General features: G+C 35.5%; 1 protein-coding gene and 1 long non-coding RNA gene across 14 annotated transcripts in view; one reads left to right on the top strand and one right to left on the bottom strand.

Annotated features, from left to right (window-relative positions):
- The window catches only part of LOC117601729 (uncharacterized), a 45,404-nt gene extending 29,123 nt beyond the window's left edge, over nt 1-16,281 (bottom strand). For 2 of the 13 annotated variants that reach the window (XM_076688691.1, XM_076688692.1), the window contains exons 1-4: nt 15,900-16,281; nt 14,928-15,101; nt 14,168-14,510; nt 13,887-14,064 (exon numbers count right to left, since the gene is read on the bottom strand). In XM_076688691.1, the coding sequence (XP_076544806.1) occupies nt 13,887-14,064; nt 14,168-14,510; nt 14,928-15,101; nt 15,900-16,031 (827 nt within the window). In that variant the 5' untranslated portion in view covers nt 16,032-16,281. Of the gene's footprint in view, nt 1-305; nt 1,940-6,461; nt 7,749-13,886; nt 14,065-14,167; nt 14,511-14,750; nt 14,817-14,927; nt 15,102-15,899 lie in introns of those variants that run through there. The other 11 variants (XM_076688701.1, XM_076688695.1, XM_076688696.1 and 8 more) reach the window with 9 other exon arrangements.
- On the top strand, nt 15,063-15,686 carry LOC143305387 (uncharacterized). Its single transcript, XR_013062282.1, has 2 exons — nt 15,063-15,200; nt 15,284-15,686. It is a non-coding gene; the product is annotated as an uncharacterized LOC143305387 (long non-coding RNA).
- Nucleotides 16,282-19,264: the final 2,983 nt, after the last annotated feature.

A 19,264-nucleotide genomic window follows, 5' to 3' on the forward strand; every position in this document is an offset into this window, starting at 1 on the left:
TTAATATTTGCACTTGTATCTTTTCCTTCATTGTAAGAAAATTTTACCACATTATTAAAAAAGAAATCTCGCATTTTTCTATTGAACCTACTGTTTAAAAAGTACAAGAACCTGAGTAAAAACAGTAACTATAAGAATATATTGTCAAACATTATAATTACAATATTTTCTATAAAGGAAAATGAATAATTCTTTAAAATATTCAAAAATTTCTATTAAAACAAATGTATAAGAAAACTTACTAATAATAAAATTAGTATTTCTATATTTAAGTAACGATCAAATCTAAAAAAAGATCTAATAGTTCAGGGTTAATGGTACACGATAACAATTTCGTATAAAAATCAATATTTTCTAAAGTTATATTAATACGATACAAAAGTTGGCCACTTGATTTACTATTGAAACATCTTTGTACCCCATGAATTTGAATAATTTTTATTTCAAAAAGAATAATATATAAAAATTTTAATTTCTCCATATGAGAATACCTTTTTACAAAAACCATAACAATTGAAAATTTGTTCACATTATGTCCTTTCAATAAACAAAGAATCAAAATTCTGCATCGTTTAAAATTTCTCATAGAAAAATCATTATGTGATCCTTAACACCATTTCCCAATTTAAACGAGATCAAAAGACTTATCACCTTTTACTAGTGATCAAATCAATACTAATACATATTGATAATATTCAAACAATCCTAAGCAATGATTAGTATCAAATGGTACCAATATTTTAGGTATTTGGTATCAATTTTTAATTTCGATACTTTCTGAAACGATACCAAAGAAATACCTATTTGATCTCAGCCCAGTCTTCTGACCGGTCACTTTCTTTCATTATGAGATTTCATATGCGAGTTCAATGACCCCTGCTGAGTGAACCTCTTCTGGCATACCTTGCACTCGTAAGGTCTCTCTCCAGTGTGAGTCCTCAAATGAACAATCAAATATTTCCTCACGCTAAACGCTTTCCCGCACACTTCACAGACATGTGGTTTCTCACCGGAGTGTATTCTCATGTGAACCTGAAGGTACGCCTTACTAGACACTGACTTCCCGCAAATCTCGCAGGTAATCAAATTCTCCCCAGTGTGAATCTTCAGATGCACCTTCAGAGCAGCCTTCCAATAACTCTCGAAGTTACAAACATTGCACTTGTGCTTCTCTCGCTCTCCGTGTGACTTCATATGCGTATTCAAGTACGCAGCACTTGCATAAGGCGTGTTGCAAATCTTACATATGAACGGTTTCTCACCGGTGTGGGTGAGCAGGTGCCTCTCCAGGGTCTGATTGGTATAGAAACCTTTGCCACAGATTTCACAGTGCGTCACGTATTCCTCGTTGTGCTTCTTCTTGTGCAGTCGTAGGTCATAACCGGACACCTTTGAGATACCACAAATGTCACAAGTGAAACGTTTGTTGTGCTGCTTCAGATGGGTCTTCAGAAACTCCTCCGTTTTGAAGCACTTGCCGCATAGTACGCATTGAAAGGGTTTCTCTTTCTGGTGGACTTTAATCATGTGCTTCTTCAACTTCTCTTCGTCCACGAACGTTTTGTCGCATTCCTCGCAATGTTCGCAGGTTTCCTCGATGTTCCTTTCGTGGTCTTGTCTGTGCTTCAGGAATTGTAACTTCTTACGCATTCTCTTGTTACAAATGTCGCATTCATAAATTACCGTATATTTTTTATGATTCTCTCGTTTGTTTTGATAATTTCGAGTCCTTGGCTCTGATTCTATTTCCGTTTCTTCCACAAGCATTTTTATCTCTTCGTGGTCCGTGTACTCTATGGTATCCGTTACTATCTCGTGATGGCCGATCTCTTCGAACTCTTCAACGGTGCATACCTCGTTTTCGTACTTCACCAATTCCATACTGTCGAGCGTTTCTATCCGCTCGATTTTCGCGTGCTCGATGTCGACCACCTGGCACCTGTAACCGACAAGACTCGTCAACGTGCGAAACACAGATACTGTACGAAGGTTTAACAAGGTAATAAACGGTAGTACGTGTTGTTGGGGTGGGTGGAGGAGTATCTTCGATTAGAAGAGGTCCACGTTCTTCTTCTTGGGTTTTGGCGGTACAAATACTCGAATGAGCAATTGAAACTATGCACGGGTGGATTTTGACGAATATAATAATACATTTTTTTAAATATTGGTGGTATTGTAATCTTTCTGTCAAAAATTCAGGTGTCCATTAACTTTCATTTTTATATTATTTTTGGAGCCAACAGGTTGAAAATTCTTCCTTTTCTTTCCTTTTGAAAATATATTATTTACTTACCAGTGAACTTTCTTGTTTAAAATTAATTTATGTTATAGACAATATTTTTGAACATTGAAGTGTCTTCAATTATCATTTATAAAAATTAAGTAGTTTATCACGAATATGATCTAATAACTGTGTGTAGTATTCATTTTATTACATTATGTACAGTGTACTTGATTTACTTAATTAATGTAACATGTATTTCTTTATATTAGAAATAATTATAATTATTTGTAATGAAATTATGCTCTTCTAACATAACAGTTTCACCATTATCACATATAGTTTCTGAAATCAAATCTATCTTTGATAAATTCTCAAATGAACCATCTCAGGAACAAAGACCAAAGATACTAATCTCCAAATTTGAATTTAAACTCAATAACTTCATTTTGCAGCCTCGTGGCGACGCAAATGGGCACTAAGAGTTCCACGTTGGGTGAAACGTTTCTCACAAATTTTACATTTATAAGGTCTTTCTCCAGTATGAGTTCGACGATGCTTAATAAGATACTTCCTGGAACTAAACGCCTTTCCGCAAAATTCACAAATCTCTGGTTTCTCACCAGTGTGTATCCTGATATGAATCTTCATGTACTGTCGTCTGATCAATTTCCCACAAACCTCGCAGGCTACCTGACTCTCACCAGTATGAGTCCACAGATGTTCCTTGTAACAATAACTATAGAAAGTCTCAAACCCACAGATCTCACATTTGTACTTCTTCCTGCTCTCTGGTTGACTATGAATCTTCATGTGACTCCTCAGGTACACGCGATTACCAAAGGACTTGTGACAAATCTCACAAGTACAAGGCTTGTCATCGCTGTGAACGCTCATGTGTGTCTTCAGGGTTGCCTTCAGGTAGAATCCTTTCTTGCAGACCTCGCAGAATTCCGTGAACTCCTTGTTGTGTCTTCTGATGTGGATCTTCAGGTAGTACTCCGAGGTCAATTTAGCCCCGCACACGTGACAGATATGAGGGGCACCGTGAAGAGTTTTGTGAACGTTTAAATATTTCTTCTTCTTGAAAACTTTGTGACACACGTTGCACTCTATCGGTCCTGTGGAAACGTTCTGATCCTTCTGCTTGATCCTGATAGCTTTATCCTTTGCTCTGCGCTGTCTCTGTTCGCTTATCGTTGATTCTTTGCATCTAGTTCGCCTATGCTTTAGCAGTTGTATCTTTCTGGCGAAAGTCTCGCAGCAAGAATCGCAGGCGTATTTCTTCTCTGCCTTCTTCAGGGCTTCCCGAGTTCGAAGGATGGATTGCTCGGTTCTGTGCACCAACAGAGCAGCTTCCGTGTCGAATTCTTCGTCGCAGGACTCGCATTTACGCGATACTGCCTTCTCGACGACGGTTTTAGGCACTTCGAGTTGCTTGGCTGGTATCGTCTTCACGATTTTCGCTCTGGAAACATAGAACAGGGTTTAAGCAGACCTAAACAGCTATTCAAGGTCGCGCAGAACGAAGACATCAACGGGTTAATTTGAAAATGTTAGAACGGAAACAGCGAGAAGATAATGCTTCCTCGGATATTCTTGTGTTCCTATGCGATGATTCTTTGATGGCTGGTCGAAGAAAATGTTTACTGATAGATGATGAAGCTACTTACTGAACGAAGCTGGTCAAGCTGCAGGAAATGATTGGATTTCTTGATGAGGAATGACAAACGTTGCACAGAGACACAGCTACAAAAATGCTGAATGATGATAATTCTGATTTTGAAATTTTTCTTATACTTCATACACGTGGTACTATTTTTGTTCATGATGTTGAAGAACCATTTATTTCAGAGATTTTCATTCATAATTATTCGCTGAATAGAATATAAAACGGAATGTTTATTGCATCGTTTATTTTTATGAAGTTGCTTACAAAAAGATGTTGCACCTGCTCCAAATAATTAACAATAATTCGATGTATCGTGAAAATTAGGGCGGTTGATAATTAGTTGTACATGCATTCGAGGAATATATTATATTTTAACACGTTGAGCGTCAAATTTTTAATTAAGTTGAATGCTGTGCAGAGTCATTAGCACTGCAAATTAGGAATACCAAATAATTAAAAAGAAAATAATAGAAAAATATTATTTTAAATGGCACTAATTAAAAGCTTGCAATTTGAGACAATCAACGTGTTAATTATAGAAACTTCTAATTATGTGGAAGTGTTAATTACTGTAGGCTTCCCGAGGAAAAGTGGCGATGTAGGGAAGGTGATCCTCCAATATATAGTCTTTAGCCTCCCACCACTTTAAATTGATATTTATGTTACTAAATTTTATAACATTTAATAATTAAAAATTATATCATTTTTCTTTCTAATTTATATTTATACTTTTAATATTAATATTTTTAAAATATGATCCTGAGAATTCCTACTTCTCCTATATGGCCATTTGCCCTAGGGAAGCCTACTTTGCTCGATACTGCACGTTTAGTTAACAGTATGGTCATATGGCGTTCAACGTGTTAATTACCTAATTAAAAATGACGAATTTAGACTTTCTTTCTCATTAATTGATGCAAATAATTCTATCTACACTTAATAATTCACTAAAGCGACGTATTACTAATAATTATCAACTACAATAATAAAAAAAAAATTGTTTCTCTTTGCTTCGCACGAGGTGCAAGTAGAAGCCACACATCAAATAAGCTTCTCTCTAAATTGTCTGATACGATTATATTTTTCAATTACAAATTAATACAAGTGCAATTTTACAATGTTCGATTAAAAAAAAGAAGAAAAAAAAATAGAATTAATTCCTAGGATAACTATTACGTATGCTGTTTCTCGTACATTTATTAACATAATTGAAGACACTATCACAAATTGAAGTACTGGTTCTATTTTAATAACGATTGTTCTTGCACTTAACTTATTTGCACGTATCAAAGCATTAAGAGTGCTATAGGTGGCTGCCTGATAAGTTCAAAATGTATGACACTTTACATTTATCGATTTTACAACTTGCTGTATAATTATTCCTTAATTCGGATGCTATAAATGCACATTATTCCAAATGCATCGCGTAACAACTAAGGCACTATCATATACATTGTGTGTGTGCATTTATTTAATCAAAAGCACCATTCGCACGATTTTAATAATTAAAGCAGCAGATCACGTGTGCGTATAAAAAGAAAAAAAAAAGAAAAAGAAGGACTTTGAGTATTCGAGTAACGTGACGTAAAAGAAGATCTTCCAAAGCGTGGACGGTTGTGTGTCGATAAAATCATACTCGTCAAGGAATTTATCATTCGACGCTTGTGCAAGACGAATCTAAAGTAGAAATTATGAAAATATAAAGTGTTAACGTCGTAAGAGCTATTTTACACACTTTTAACCTTCGTATTCTATATATACGACTTGCAGTTTTCATAGGTTTAAAAAAAACAAGCGAAGAAGGTTAATTTACAATTATCTCTAAACGTTAATTAAAAAAAAAGAAAGAAAAATGGAATTCTTAACAGAATGTATATAATAATTATCGCGGTATAAACTACAATTTAATGAAAATATTGTCAAAGGCGAGATTCGATTAAGAAGCTCGTGATTTATAACAAATTCGACCGATTTCGATCAAACTGTGGAAATTTACAATTTTATGTAGCAATTTGTTGAATGAAATAATATATAAAATTGCGAACAATGATCAAATATAAAATTACGAATGTGACGAATAAATATTCTAAATGCTAACAATGAAATATCACTGTCAATATTTCGATTGATCTCGATTTCATCGTATAAAAATAAACGAACATCCGAACGATCGAATACCTACCCTTGCGAACAATCTAAACATCCGTATCGTTTCATTCATTATTACAAATATAAAAGAAAGTTGTATCTGTATATTCATAATTATTTGAAAAATTGACGAATTCCTATGCAGCTGTAATTTCCAGAAGCTGAAAATATACTATTTTCAATATATTACTGTCGTCGCTGAATATCCGATCACGCGATATCGCGTGCGGGAGCCTGAAGGCCTCGAACACTGTGGCACACGGCGAACCGCTCGTTCCTTGGACCCTAATCATAATAATAAAAAAATATACAAATTTTGAATTCTAAACAAAATAAAAAAGCTACATAGAAATCAGACAACCCTAGACATTCAGACAACTTCTTTTTATAATTATAACGAACTGATGGTAATCCTATGCAAAAGTAATTAGGCCCGCGTGCATCACCTAATCTATACCCAAACGACTTCCATATCTCTCCCAAATATCAAAGATTCTCTTTCTCTCTCAAGGCCTTGTTCATTTCACTGTACCTACATGATTGCCACAGGAAATGCCCTAGCTAGGTAACAATATAGTGATCGTATCGAGGGACTGTTCCTGATCCTGGATCTCCGAATCCTCCTGTTGCAACTGTTGTTGCTGTTGCTGCTCCTGTTGCTGTCGAGCAGTCTGCTTGGCGTGGGTTTTCAAGTGAGAGTTCAGCATGGTTTTCGAGGCGAATGATTTATGGCAACAGGTGCATGGGTAGGGTCGATCGCCGGTGTGACCCCTAAGGTGCACCACCAGGGTGGTTCGTTGGGTGAAGCGTTTCTCGCAGTGGGTGCATTTGTGGGGTCTCTCGCCCGTGTGGGTGCGTCGATGTACGCTCAAATAATTCTGCGAGATGAATCCTTTACCGCAGAGATCGCAGATGTGCGGTTTCTCGCCGGTGTGCTTGCGCAGATGGACGGTCAGGTATGTCTTGCTGGACACAGCCTTGCCGCAGACCGGGCAAACGTACTCTTTCTGAGGTCCCACGTTTCCGTGGGTCTTCATGTGGACCAGCAACACCTGTTTCCTCGAGAAACGTTTGTTGCACAATTCGCAGTGATGCTTCCTTTGAGGGGGCACGTAGTCGGGCTGATGCAGCTTCGTGTGCAGCCTCAGTCCCTGTCGATAACGGAAGGTCGCGTTGCAGATGTCGCATTGAAATGGCTTTTTGTTGGTATGCATGTTCTGATGCTCCTCGTAGCTGTCCTGCGATACGAAACTTGCACCGCAGACCTCGCATTCGTATTTGTAGTCGATGTTGTGACGTTTCTGGTGAGCGATCAGGCTCTCCCTGTGATCGGTGACGAAACCGCAGGTCTCGCAACTATACGCCTCGTCCGTTTCGTGTTCCAACTGATGGTCGGCCAATTCGGCCGCGGTCGCGAAACTACAACCGCAGTGCTCGCAGACCAAATGGTCGTCCTGAATTTGTACAACTTCCTCTTCGTGGATCTTTATATGCATAGCGAGTTCCTCGTCGGACATGAAACTGTCACCGCAGAGATTGCATTGTACGATAGTGTCGGTGATGATCACCTCTGCGTTCTCCACCTTAGGCACGTGCAAACTATCATCCGTGATGAGCATCTCTTCTGTATCTTCCTGTTCGTATATCTCGGTGTCGCATTCCTCCTGTTCATCCTGAGCTGCCACTTCAAGCTTTGACACAAAATATCTGGAAAGAAGAGAGACACAAAACGGCGGTCAATCAATAGTTGAATTCATGCTCGATCGTTATACTGTACTCTTTTTTTTTTTCCTTTAAGGGACTTTTTTATCTTTTAGCAGATTTTTGTTTGCGGGGAGAATCGGTCAAACATCCGTGAACATCTTTATAAAATGAAACACATTTATAGAAGTGCCTCGGTGCTTTCCAGTATTTTCTTTATTCAATTCCTGTATTTAAAACCTCTTCCTTGTCTCGCTATAAATTATTCTTAGATAAATATATTCGTTTAATTCTATACACATTTGTTTTAGGACTATTCGGTACATTTTGTTCAGAAGTATATTATTATTTATTCGTACAATAATTATAATATACTTCTGAAAAACGTTACTCGATTCTATTTAACACAATCGAGTATATTAAATAATTTATTTCATGTTCTCGATGACTCTTATGTAAATGGGCAATAATTAAAAAAAAAAATAAATAAAAATAATTAGCAAAGTTGCGTTATATATTTTGTGAGGAAAAAGTGTTAAATATTCAACAAATCGTACATAAATTTATAATCGTGTCATATAATTTCGTATATTTAATTGTTTCATCGATAGCAATCTCTGCTGCACACTTACCGACACGATGCACTGTTTTATCGACAGCGCAGTCACATGACACGATCCGCCATCTTAGATTTACCCAAATAAATTGCCACTCAAATACCCAACATTTAATTTCAATATTTATATTACCCTCAATAAAAAGAATGTAAAACATTTCATACGTTAACCATATTTCTCATCTTCCTACCCTCAAAATTACCTAATTTAAATAAAAAAATAACAATCACTGGTATAAGTTACTACACCCCAAAATATGATTTTCTTTTGAGAAAATCTAGATTTTTAGTCATCGAGCGTTTTGCTATTCAGTATAATAACCAAACCAATTATTTTATTCGATTTTTACTCGAATGATTTGCTTCAGAATAAAATTTTTCTAAGTTTGAAAATAAAACTTAAATGGTGATACGGATACTATAGCTTCCTGTTGCACATACGTGAATTATGATGTATCAATGAATCGTTAATTAAAAATAGTTACAGATATTCCAATAACATTGAAAACTTTAATTAGACGAAAAAATTACATTGAAGAGTGATAAAATTCATAGAAATTCTTCAGCAACGATCACGTCCAACGATTAATCACAACTATGTTATGTAATAATATTAGTAGCAAAGATCTTCCACGAGATTACATAGAAATATTTAAGCGTCTTCATACTTACGTCTTACGATATTCATGTAACATGTAATAACCCTGTACTTACATTAATCAGAGGCACATGAATTCATCGTTAAGGCTGAAATACTAACTGTATCATTTCTATCTATCAATTTAACCAAGAAATGTTTAAAATAATTGTACATTTTCAAGATAATCGTATACTAATGTTTTCCTATCATTTTAACAGTAATTTGTAAACATCAAGTAACTTCTAAATACGCATTTAATTATTACAATTAGCTTCCCTATTTAGGATGTCTCCTTTTTTTCTATCGATTAAAAATTCTCAAAAATTCTATTTTTTTTTTTTTTGTTAGGCACATTTAAACTTAGCTCGCTACACAGGTACTAATTTTAGTTGTAGCTAATTTCACGAACCGAATCTCAGAAGTGATTACCCTATCCTTTGAACTATTCAGAATGTACACGAACGAACAATATCACAGTGACAACATGCACGTTACACGCAAGATTAATTAAATTACTATTTTTGTCATAGACTTCTATAGTTAACAATTAACAAATGTTTCGATTTAAAAACGTAGTAAATCATCACGATCGGTAAACTTTGTAAAACTATCAACACAATAATTCTAATAAAATCTTATTACAGTAATAAGGCTATCTACTTAATTGTAATCAATCTTCAGGCACTTTATGATCTGTTTCCAGAAGAAATTAAAAAAAAGAATTCTAAGTTTGTCTCCATTGAGACCTCTAATTTAAATCTAAATTTTGTTACTATTGACTAGAAAGAAATGAAATATTAATACTTTGATTGCCACGTCACAAATACCTGGATGATAAGTAAATTTTAATTTAAAAAATCTGACTCCCATTTTATTTCTCCAGCTCTACTAAATTTTGCTAATAATAAAATTATTCCGTGGCGTTTAAAGTGTTAAATGATACTCTTAAATAAAAAATAAATCATAACCCAAAGTATTTCTTAATTTCCATGATCAAATATGAATCAGTGTCTGGTGCACGTTTTAACGTGCATCCATTGAACAACCTGTATCCATCCAGGGATATTTAATGCTTTTTCATATGATTCAGCATGATGGTTCTGGTGACGAATCCTTTACCGCACAACGTGCACGTGTAAGGACGTTCCCCGGTGTGATACCGACGATGGACGGTAAGCGTGGAGGCCTGTGTGAAGGACTTGCCGCACATGGCACAAAGGTACGGTCTCTCCCCGGTATGGATACGTTGATGCACCACATAGTACTTGCGATGGGTGAAACCTTTGCCGCATACGTCGCAGACGAGCGGTCTGGACCTGTGTACGGCCTTGTGGGTCGTCAACGATTCGATGCTCGCGAATTGCTTGGAACACGAGTCGCACGGGTACGAGGCTAGAGGCTTGTTCGTGGCCGCTACAGCGCCGCTAATACTGCTAGTTACCGGATCACCGGAAGGCACAACGGTGTCGGCGATTCTATTGTTACCCGTCGAAACAGGCTTGTGAGTTTTCGCGTGATGATTGTACAAGTTTCGTGTCTCGAACCGCATCATACACCTCGGACAGGAGTAAGGTTTCTCCTGTCCTACCTCGTGCATCCTTCGGTGCCGTTCGAGAAGGGTACGGTACCGAAAACTGGCCGGGCAACGGTCGCACACGAAAGTTTTCTCGACGTTCATCGAGGTCGATATCGTCGGTAAGGAGGCGCACGAGGTTGCCGGCACGGAATGAGTCACCTCGTGCATCCGCAGATGGCTCAGAGCGAAGAACGTTCGCGAGCAAATGTTGCACGAATACCTCATTGGGTTCTCTATATTCTGCTCGAATTCCGGCAGAGCCGGGTGACTTGTCCTTATATGGTAATTCAGTTTAAGCGTGCTTCGAAACTCGAGGCCGCACGTGGGACACGGATGGGACTCGGTGACGAACTGCACGTGGTCCATCAGGTTCTGATCGGAACACATGGACGGTAAGTGGGACGGGATGGTTTGAAACGTCGAGGGCATCATCGATGACTGATTGGAGTACATCGAGTTGTTCTGAAGCAGGGTACACGTGACGGGTAGACCGGGGTCCCCCGTCTCGGGCGATGGCGAAAGTATCTGACGCAGCATCCCCGATAATCCGCCGAATGTCTCGCTTCCTTCCCTGAAATCGACAAAACCCAAGGACAATGCAGCGGCGAACAATACTGTACGGGTGCGCGTATATCATTGTCATTTGATTCGTTCTGGTGATTGTCTTTCACGATTTCTCTCTTGCGACAGGCGGTGTGTTAAGAATAGGAAAAGCAGAGAAAGAGAGAATATCGAACGCTGCGTGATGCTTTTCGGCAAATGTGACCGTGCGCTAAGTGCTTGGGCATTGTGATTCTTTCTTTTCCAGACACAGCAGTACACAGTGCAACCAGAGCGCGGGTGCAGATTGAGATCAAGAAATTTTTGTCGTCGTCGTCGTTCTCTATTATCTTCACGATTTTATTCTTTTCACTTTACCATCAAATATCTTACCTTTTATTATTTAAATCAATACAAAATCGTTGCGACGAATATAAAACAGGATTTTATTTTTATTAAAAATGATCTACTAAAGAAACTAATTAAAAGGAAACACTAACACGTTTCGTGACTAATCTTAGAAACTATGCCTCCTCTTTCCACGTCTTTAGACTGGTGACAAATTAGCACAAACTCAGAAAGAAATTAAAAGTTTTCTCTACAGCAAACCAGCAGAAGGAAGGAAAATAGTTAAGCTACAAAACTTGGCAAAAAAGTTAATAGAAGCAAACCCTTGCTAAAAAATCATTATTCTTTACTAATGATACAGGTATGTTTAGAAATTAAAGTAAATTAGTATTAGAAGAAAAATGTTCATTCTCACCTGTTAAGTGGTATCCGTGCACTGTCCTCTTCTCTTCTTCTCTTGGCACTAACTTCTTCCAAAAATTTTCTTCTCAAATATTTCACTCATAATTATAAACACACTTGGAGTAAATAGTAAAATATCAAACAATTTGTCCACAGACAAAATTGCAAATTCAGTACATCTTGCAAAAATGAAGATGTACCATTAAAAATGAACAATATAAAATGCAGCATTAAAGCTTGCATCGTTAACCATCGCGCATCGCAGCCTGGTAATAATTATTTAAAAAAAAACAGTCTGGTTAATTTTCCACCAAACTGCAAAAAGAAAAAAATAACGCGCGCAAAATAGGCAACGCGTTATTGAAATTTGTAAACTTCAAGCGCAGCAAATTTTCAGCAAAAAAAGTCTGCTGAAGCATGCACTCAAGTTTCAATAGAAAGCATCTCGCGTATTTTTCTGTATCACGTTAAATAAGAACGTGATAACAGAAAAAAAAAACGTTAATGAACAATAAATTTCATCAAATATAAATTACGCTTACAAACTATTGAAATTAAAAATATAAAAGCATAATACTCGCCTTAAGAAGAGTATTGCTCGATGTCCTCTTCGTATGTTTCTCAAACGATGATCGTTCTTCAATCTTCGATATTATTCTAATCATTTTTTCTCTTCGTATTTATGTTAAATCGATCGATTTCATTTTTATTTAAAGAAAAAAAAAAATAGCACTTGTATTGAACTGGCAAGATCGCCAGTTAGACAATAGCAATCGAAACCGAGACCGTGGCACGAACAGCACCATTTATTTATCAGCGGTTCTAGTGCGCAGTTAACAGAACGATAGCACTTACAAGCTAACCGGTATACTAAAGTAAACTATATGGTCCTGACGATAATGTAAAAGCGTAGGCATTTGGAAAGCACGAAGACGACAAGAAACGGTATGGCTTGTTTCGTTTGGTTTCTCTCATTACGAATTGTAATACAGCTTGGTGATCATTTTCGTATCCACCAAGCGCGTCTATCATCGTGACGTTAGCTTACGAAATTATTAGTTTGTGATTTTAGATCTTTTTCTTTTTTTTTTTTTTGTCGGCCTAATTGTTTGGCCGTGTGCGGCATTTTGTGCCTTCACGTAAGCGTGGGATATTGATACTGACACATGTAAACATCTGGTTTCCAATTGAACAGAGGGATTATGTACTTATTGTTACGTGTTAAAAATAAAGACTATTCAATTATGATTTACATACTGATTAAGAGATGACGTGTAATTAGTAGAATCCCTCTGTTCATTTATTGTACACGTATCGAATAATAACTAGGATAGAGTTCATTTAAATAGGAGCATGTGTGATATATTATATCTTGTGTGATATAAGTTCCAATGATTCAGTTAAGATAATTCTTATTGAAATGAACTCTATGTACATGCTATTACATGTAGGAATATCGAAGTATTTTGCAATTTGTTTCATGCAGTGAATGTATTTCTAGAGATTGTATTAATTTTGCTGCAGGTTGAACGAATGGATTGAATGAATGTTCTTAGTTTGCGATGCCGGATGTCAAATTGCAAAATACAGAGAGCCAAAGATGGTTGTGGGGTGTGTATGAACTTACCTCGTAATCTTGCACCTTATTCGTTCGAATCAGGTGACTAACTCTCAAATATCTATTTGAAAATTGAAAAATTAAAATTCTACTACATGTCTAACTGTACCAGTGATTTCATTAAAAAGATTTGGAATTTTTTGTAATTATATTCAATACACAATTGTAATAAGAGAAAATGAATGATAATCAAAATGAAGGGAAATAATACAACTCGTTTTTGTACTTTATGCAATAAATTATTAAATCATGAATTAAATTATCTATTAATTTATTTTAAATCACGAAAATTTTGAATTTGTAAAAAAAAAGGATAATTAAACTGTTTGTGTGGGTGTTTGTGATCTCCACAACAGAACGGCACCTTTGGCTCTGAAAGTACGAAATATGGATAAAAGACTCACCCAGTTTTGGGATCCCCATCTGCAGTCTGTGGCATTGGCATCTCAGGCATGTCTGAGATTTTCTGCTGTAGCCCTGAAGGGCCTGCTTCGTCACACGCCAAGGAAACATTTACAAAAGTGGTAGGCTCTATAGTTCTATTATTGGGATCTTCTTCGCTTTCTTCTTTTACAGGTAGGCCTGAAAAAAAAAATGAAAATCCAAACGTACAAATTAGTATTTCAATGTTTCTTTTAAAAATAAATGTACTTAAACAAAAAAGTAACATAAGCATTCAATGCACCTTCATCTCCATCACATTCGTCGTCAGAGTTCTCTTCATCTTCGCTACTTTCTTCTTCGTCTTCTTGCTGCGCAGAGCTCGACTGATTCTGTGATATTTGGTTATGTGTGGTTTGTGAACTTGGACCAGGCACTGCCTGAACGGGTTGTACAGAATTACCGCTTGTGTCCATAGGAACTGAGGTTATTTGTTGTTGCTGATTAGCATTGGATATCATCATAGGAATACCCAGGCCCATGTTATCCATCATACCCATACCCATATTGTTTTGATGCTCGCCAACTTGCTGCATCACATTGCCATCTAACCTGTTCTCTGGTCTTTGTTCTTGTTTCATTACATTCTGAAACAAAGAATTAAGAACACATTTGTTAACTTCAAGCATTATACTTAACTAAATAATATATTATCACAGTTTCAACTAAATGAATGAAAATAGTATCCAAAGTCATAAAAGTAATATAACCTTGAAATAATCATGCTACGATGTATTGAAAACATTAACATATACTTTAATTATGAAAATTAATTACTCCAATAATAGTAAAGCTTAATCAAACATTTACATGAAGAAACAACTTACAAAAGTTTGAAATTTTAAATATTTTTATCACTAGTGTAATGGTAACCAAGTAAACACGTAACTGAATATCAAAAGAATAAAAGAATATCTATACTTCTAGATTTTATTATACAATGTGTAAACATTCACAGTGATTAACTGTAAATAAAAGAAATATTTCATAGAGAATAAAATTACCGGATTGAGAACATTGGTAACATAACCCTGTTTGTCTTCTATATTGACTTCTCCTAGCCATTGTAGAAGCTGCTTTTCTGCATTCGCTGTTGTATTCCAAAATTGATAAAATAGCTCTACTTTATACACACAGTCATCACATATCTTTTTGGGTAACTTGTCTTCTCTTGTAACCTATAATGATCCAAAACAAAAACAAAAATATTTAGTTTGCCCTTTATACCATCAGCCGTGTAAATAATGTAAGCAAAACACAAAAGGAAAGTATGCTATGTATAAGTTTCTTATTATTTCAATTTTGAGTGAAACCGTTCATTTCAAATTCATAAATAAAATCCTGCATCATAAAATTACAGGACGAAAATCGAGGTAGGCAAACGAATGAATTATTAGACAAAAAATTAATAGTACATTAAGTTGTTTCCACAAAGCGTCTATTAATGGAACGACTTTAAAAAGTTCAGAAAGTTACCTATAGATGTTTTATAATAGAAACAATGATGTCGAAAACAAGATGTCGAAAAGAAAGAGCGTTATTCAATTCCATGCATTGTAAATAGAACATTAATACTGCGTATGTCCATGTTGAAATGGAAAAAAATGTCAATTCACACGTGTAGAGATTGTTATGAAAAATATTTGGGGCGATTCGCAATGCCTTAAGGTAGTAAAAAAGCGCGGCAAAATTCTACTAAACAATAGTTGGCGTCGTGGCTGAGTTAAAGGGGAGTTGAAAAAAGAGTGAAAAAGAGAGAAAAACAGTGCAACAGTATCGTAAAGCTACCTCGATATCGCTACTGTGGAGGTAACTTGTAATTTCTTGTCTATAGGGCGATCTCTGAAATAATCGAGACCAAACAGTATCTACTGGGAGGTCGAAAAGTCGTGGACAATCAAGGAAACGCGGTGTAGCTATGAAAATGCACAAGATGGCGGATCGCCATTGTCGAGGCGATGGCGTAGTTGGCTTACCTTGACCGGTAGACAGGCGGCGATTTTGAGAAATATTTGCCGTACGTCTCCTTCACCCTCGAAAATCGGTACCGAAACACGGTCCTTCACGAGACACAGCCGACACAGGTCCAGATAATCGAGGGAGGACATTTTACCATGTAAAACGCCAGCTCGAGACGCAAAACCGCGCCCGTAGACGCGAACGCTGTTTCAATCCAAGCCGGAGAAGAACCCCGCGTTCTTCGGTACGCGTCGTTTGCTCACTGCGCTTCGGCTAACTCCGTCGGTGTTCGACCGGTCTCGGCTCTCATCGGCTAACTTCGGATACACTCGATAGAACGGTTACGTATCGATCACGTTGTGCTTGAACCCACTTCTTTTACACGCAACGGATTCGAACATAGCGAAAATCATTTTCTTTTAAATTTATCGTTATTTGATATTAATTAATTGTATTATTATTGCAAAATTATTGTAATAAAACAAAAACTTGAACTTTCACGGTTTTGATTATATATTTTAGTTGATTTTCTTCTCTAATGCATTTTGCACCGTACTTATGATAAGTCGCAAATGTTGCAAGATGGCTACACAATCGCTGCTGATTATATGTTCCTTCTTAAACGATAAGAATACGTTAGGCAATTGAAGAAATCCTGTCCATTTTATTTATCTTTGATACATACCGATTGATCGTTCAGGTGTTTAAGAGGTCAGCCAAGTTAATGCAAACCTATCAAATTTTCATGCACAATTACTCCCACTTCTGGGTACGGATACAATCACGCATGATCAAACAGACGAGACATACTTGTCGATGAGCGATAATCATAAATCAGAGCTACTTAAATAATATTCTTCATCTTTATTAACTTTTTGCTACTTTCTCGTTGCAGAATTAAAAAAAAATACTAATTAAGCACTTCATATCATTTTTCTTAAGTATAAAACTGTTTTATGCATTATAATATATCCGATTTATTATGATACAATACAAGGCATATATTTTGAGTATATTTTTTTTAATGAAGCTTTCAAGAGATTGTAGGAATATGCTGTTCCTACATATGTAACATGATTATTTTATTATTCGATTCTAAAACAAACATTAATCTCATAATCGTTATCGCAGATGTACAGTGACACGTAATGCAAATATTAATATTTAATAGATCTAAATGTGTATGGTAATATTGCACAGTAAATATTATCTATGACATGCACGAATAATTTTAGTTTATATAAATATAAATACAAATTATTCTTTATAGCTTACATCAATAGGAAATGAAATGAAACTTTTAATATATTTTAATATTAAAAGTAACAGCAAAGACACGGTACTTACCCTTAGATTGTTGAAGATATCAATGACCTGTCTTCTTTTCCCATTGATTGTCAGAACTTTACTGAACATGACAAATTGATTTAAATTTGAAACTATACCGTTTTCCAAAGGTTTCACAATCTTTGATATGATTTCTCAATAAAATAACTAGTTAAATTAAAAAAAAAAAAAAATAACACGAAATGGTACAATCATTCTATGTCAAAAAATATTAATTTATTCCCTATCATTTTTTCTACAAAATGTTATTAAACAGAATAATAAAATAAAAAAATTTTGTGAACTTAGAGAAATTAAATTATCAGTTTTGATTTTAAATAAAATACTTCTCTCTTAAATATTATATCCATTTGAAATCCATACACGTACGTATATTTTATAAAAGAAAATTCAAACGACATTATGAATTTTTGCATCAAGGGACAAGGTTTCCCTTATTGTTAACAAAATACGAGGGACGGAAAAAATGACGGCCTTCGTTTTAGATAAAAAAAACTGCTTTATTGTGGCAGAGCACATGTATTATCATATACCAGCATATAATTAGGAAGTCCATAGTAATTTACAAATTACGATCCACTTAAACGTCGGTACACGTGGCGGTGTATGCAGGCAGATTTGGGAATCGATTTCGATCGCACTCATGCTGTTATCGTGTCTGTATTCATCGGTTATCATCATAATCGTTCGTTCATCATCTTATGATCACTGTTTTTTTATAACATTAATTTTTCGTTCGAAGATTCGGATGGGAAAAAGGGGAGAGAGGAGGGTGGATCTTCTAAAGATCCTTGTAACGGCGGTGCATTATTTATAATACATGAAAACAAGGGATATGTGGTCTTTTTGTCGTTTTATCGAGAAAATTTTTACCCGTACGAGCCACTGGGACTTTTTTCTTAATTTTCGTTTCTCCCTCTTTTCTTTTTTTTCCCCCTTTCAACAAGGACCTTGTTTCGTATCTTACAAATTACAGTAATCATGATTATCGCAAGTGACAGTATTTCCAGGCATTTGTTGGGATCAACAAGACTCTAATTTTTCAATGTTAAGAAAAAAATGAAAATTATTATAAATTAAAATTGCCTTATGTATAACAAGGTGTTCTTTCGAAACGTAGTTCGATCAAGAAGCATTCGTTAATCCTCCTACCATGTACAACTTATTTTTTTTTTCTTTTTTAAAGATAGAATTTAATTTCTGAGCTAAAGATTAATTTATGACGAAGAAATTACATGAAATGACATTCTTAGTAATACATTTATCTAATTTATGAATAGACTGATTCTCTTAAATGTTAAATATAAAATCTTCTAAAATGATTACATGATCAATAAAATCATTCGTTGACACGTTAATAGGAGGATTAATTGTAAAATAAAAAGAAAATTAACTAGATATTGTTGCTCCTTTCGTTTTTCTTTTTTTTCTTTTTTTTCATGATGCTCTCGTTCGACATGGTTCTCTCGCAGTTTGTCTCTCATTGTCGACAAAACCGCGATGAAACTTGCATTATTTCGATGCTCATATATGAGTTAATTAATTAGTTGTTAATTAATTTGTTAAATTCGTAACTATTTTACTTATAGCTTATGCTATAACAATAATAGCAAAAATTGCATGAATGTGTGTCTAGATTTCATTTCATCTCGTTTAATCTCACATACTTCACCGAATTGTCGTAATGTAAATTTACAGCTATTACAAATATTATTGTTTATACTCGTGTAAGGTAACATTAATGGTAATCATCGTGTTCGTTATCTACTAATACAAAGTTAAAAATGCGGGAAGTTGAAATCTTTTTTTTTTCCACGGGTTTACCGCACAGATTATATTCGTATTTATACGTACCATGCATTTTTCATAATTCTGCCTTATGGTTTTTTTTTTTTTTTGCTTATGGTTTTCTTTGTAGTGTATCCAGTCAAATACCGAGTGATAATTCTTGCACGATTCTTTCTCGAGTTAACATTTGGTGTCTGCAATTATTTATTCCCTTAACACATCTTTGCTAATCGTTTCACGCTTATTC

Source organism: Osmia lignaria, chromosome 6, assembly GCF_051020975.1.
Source record: "Osmia lignaria lignaria isolate PbOS001 chromosome 6, iyOsmLign1, whole genome shotgun sequence".
NCBI lineage: Eukaryota > Metazoa > Arthropoda > Insecta > Hymenoptera > Megachilidae > Osmia > Osmia lignaria.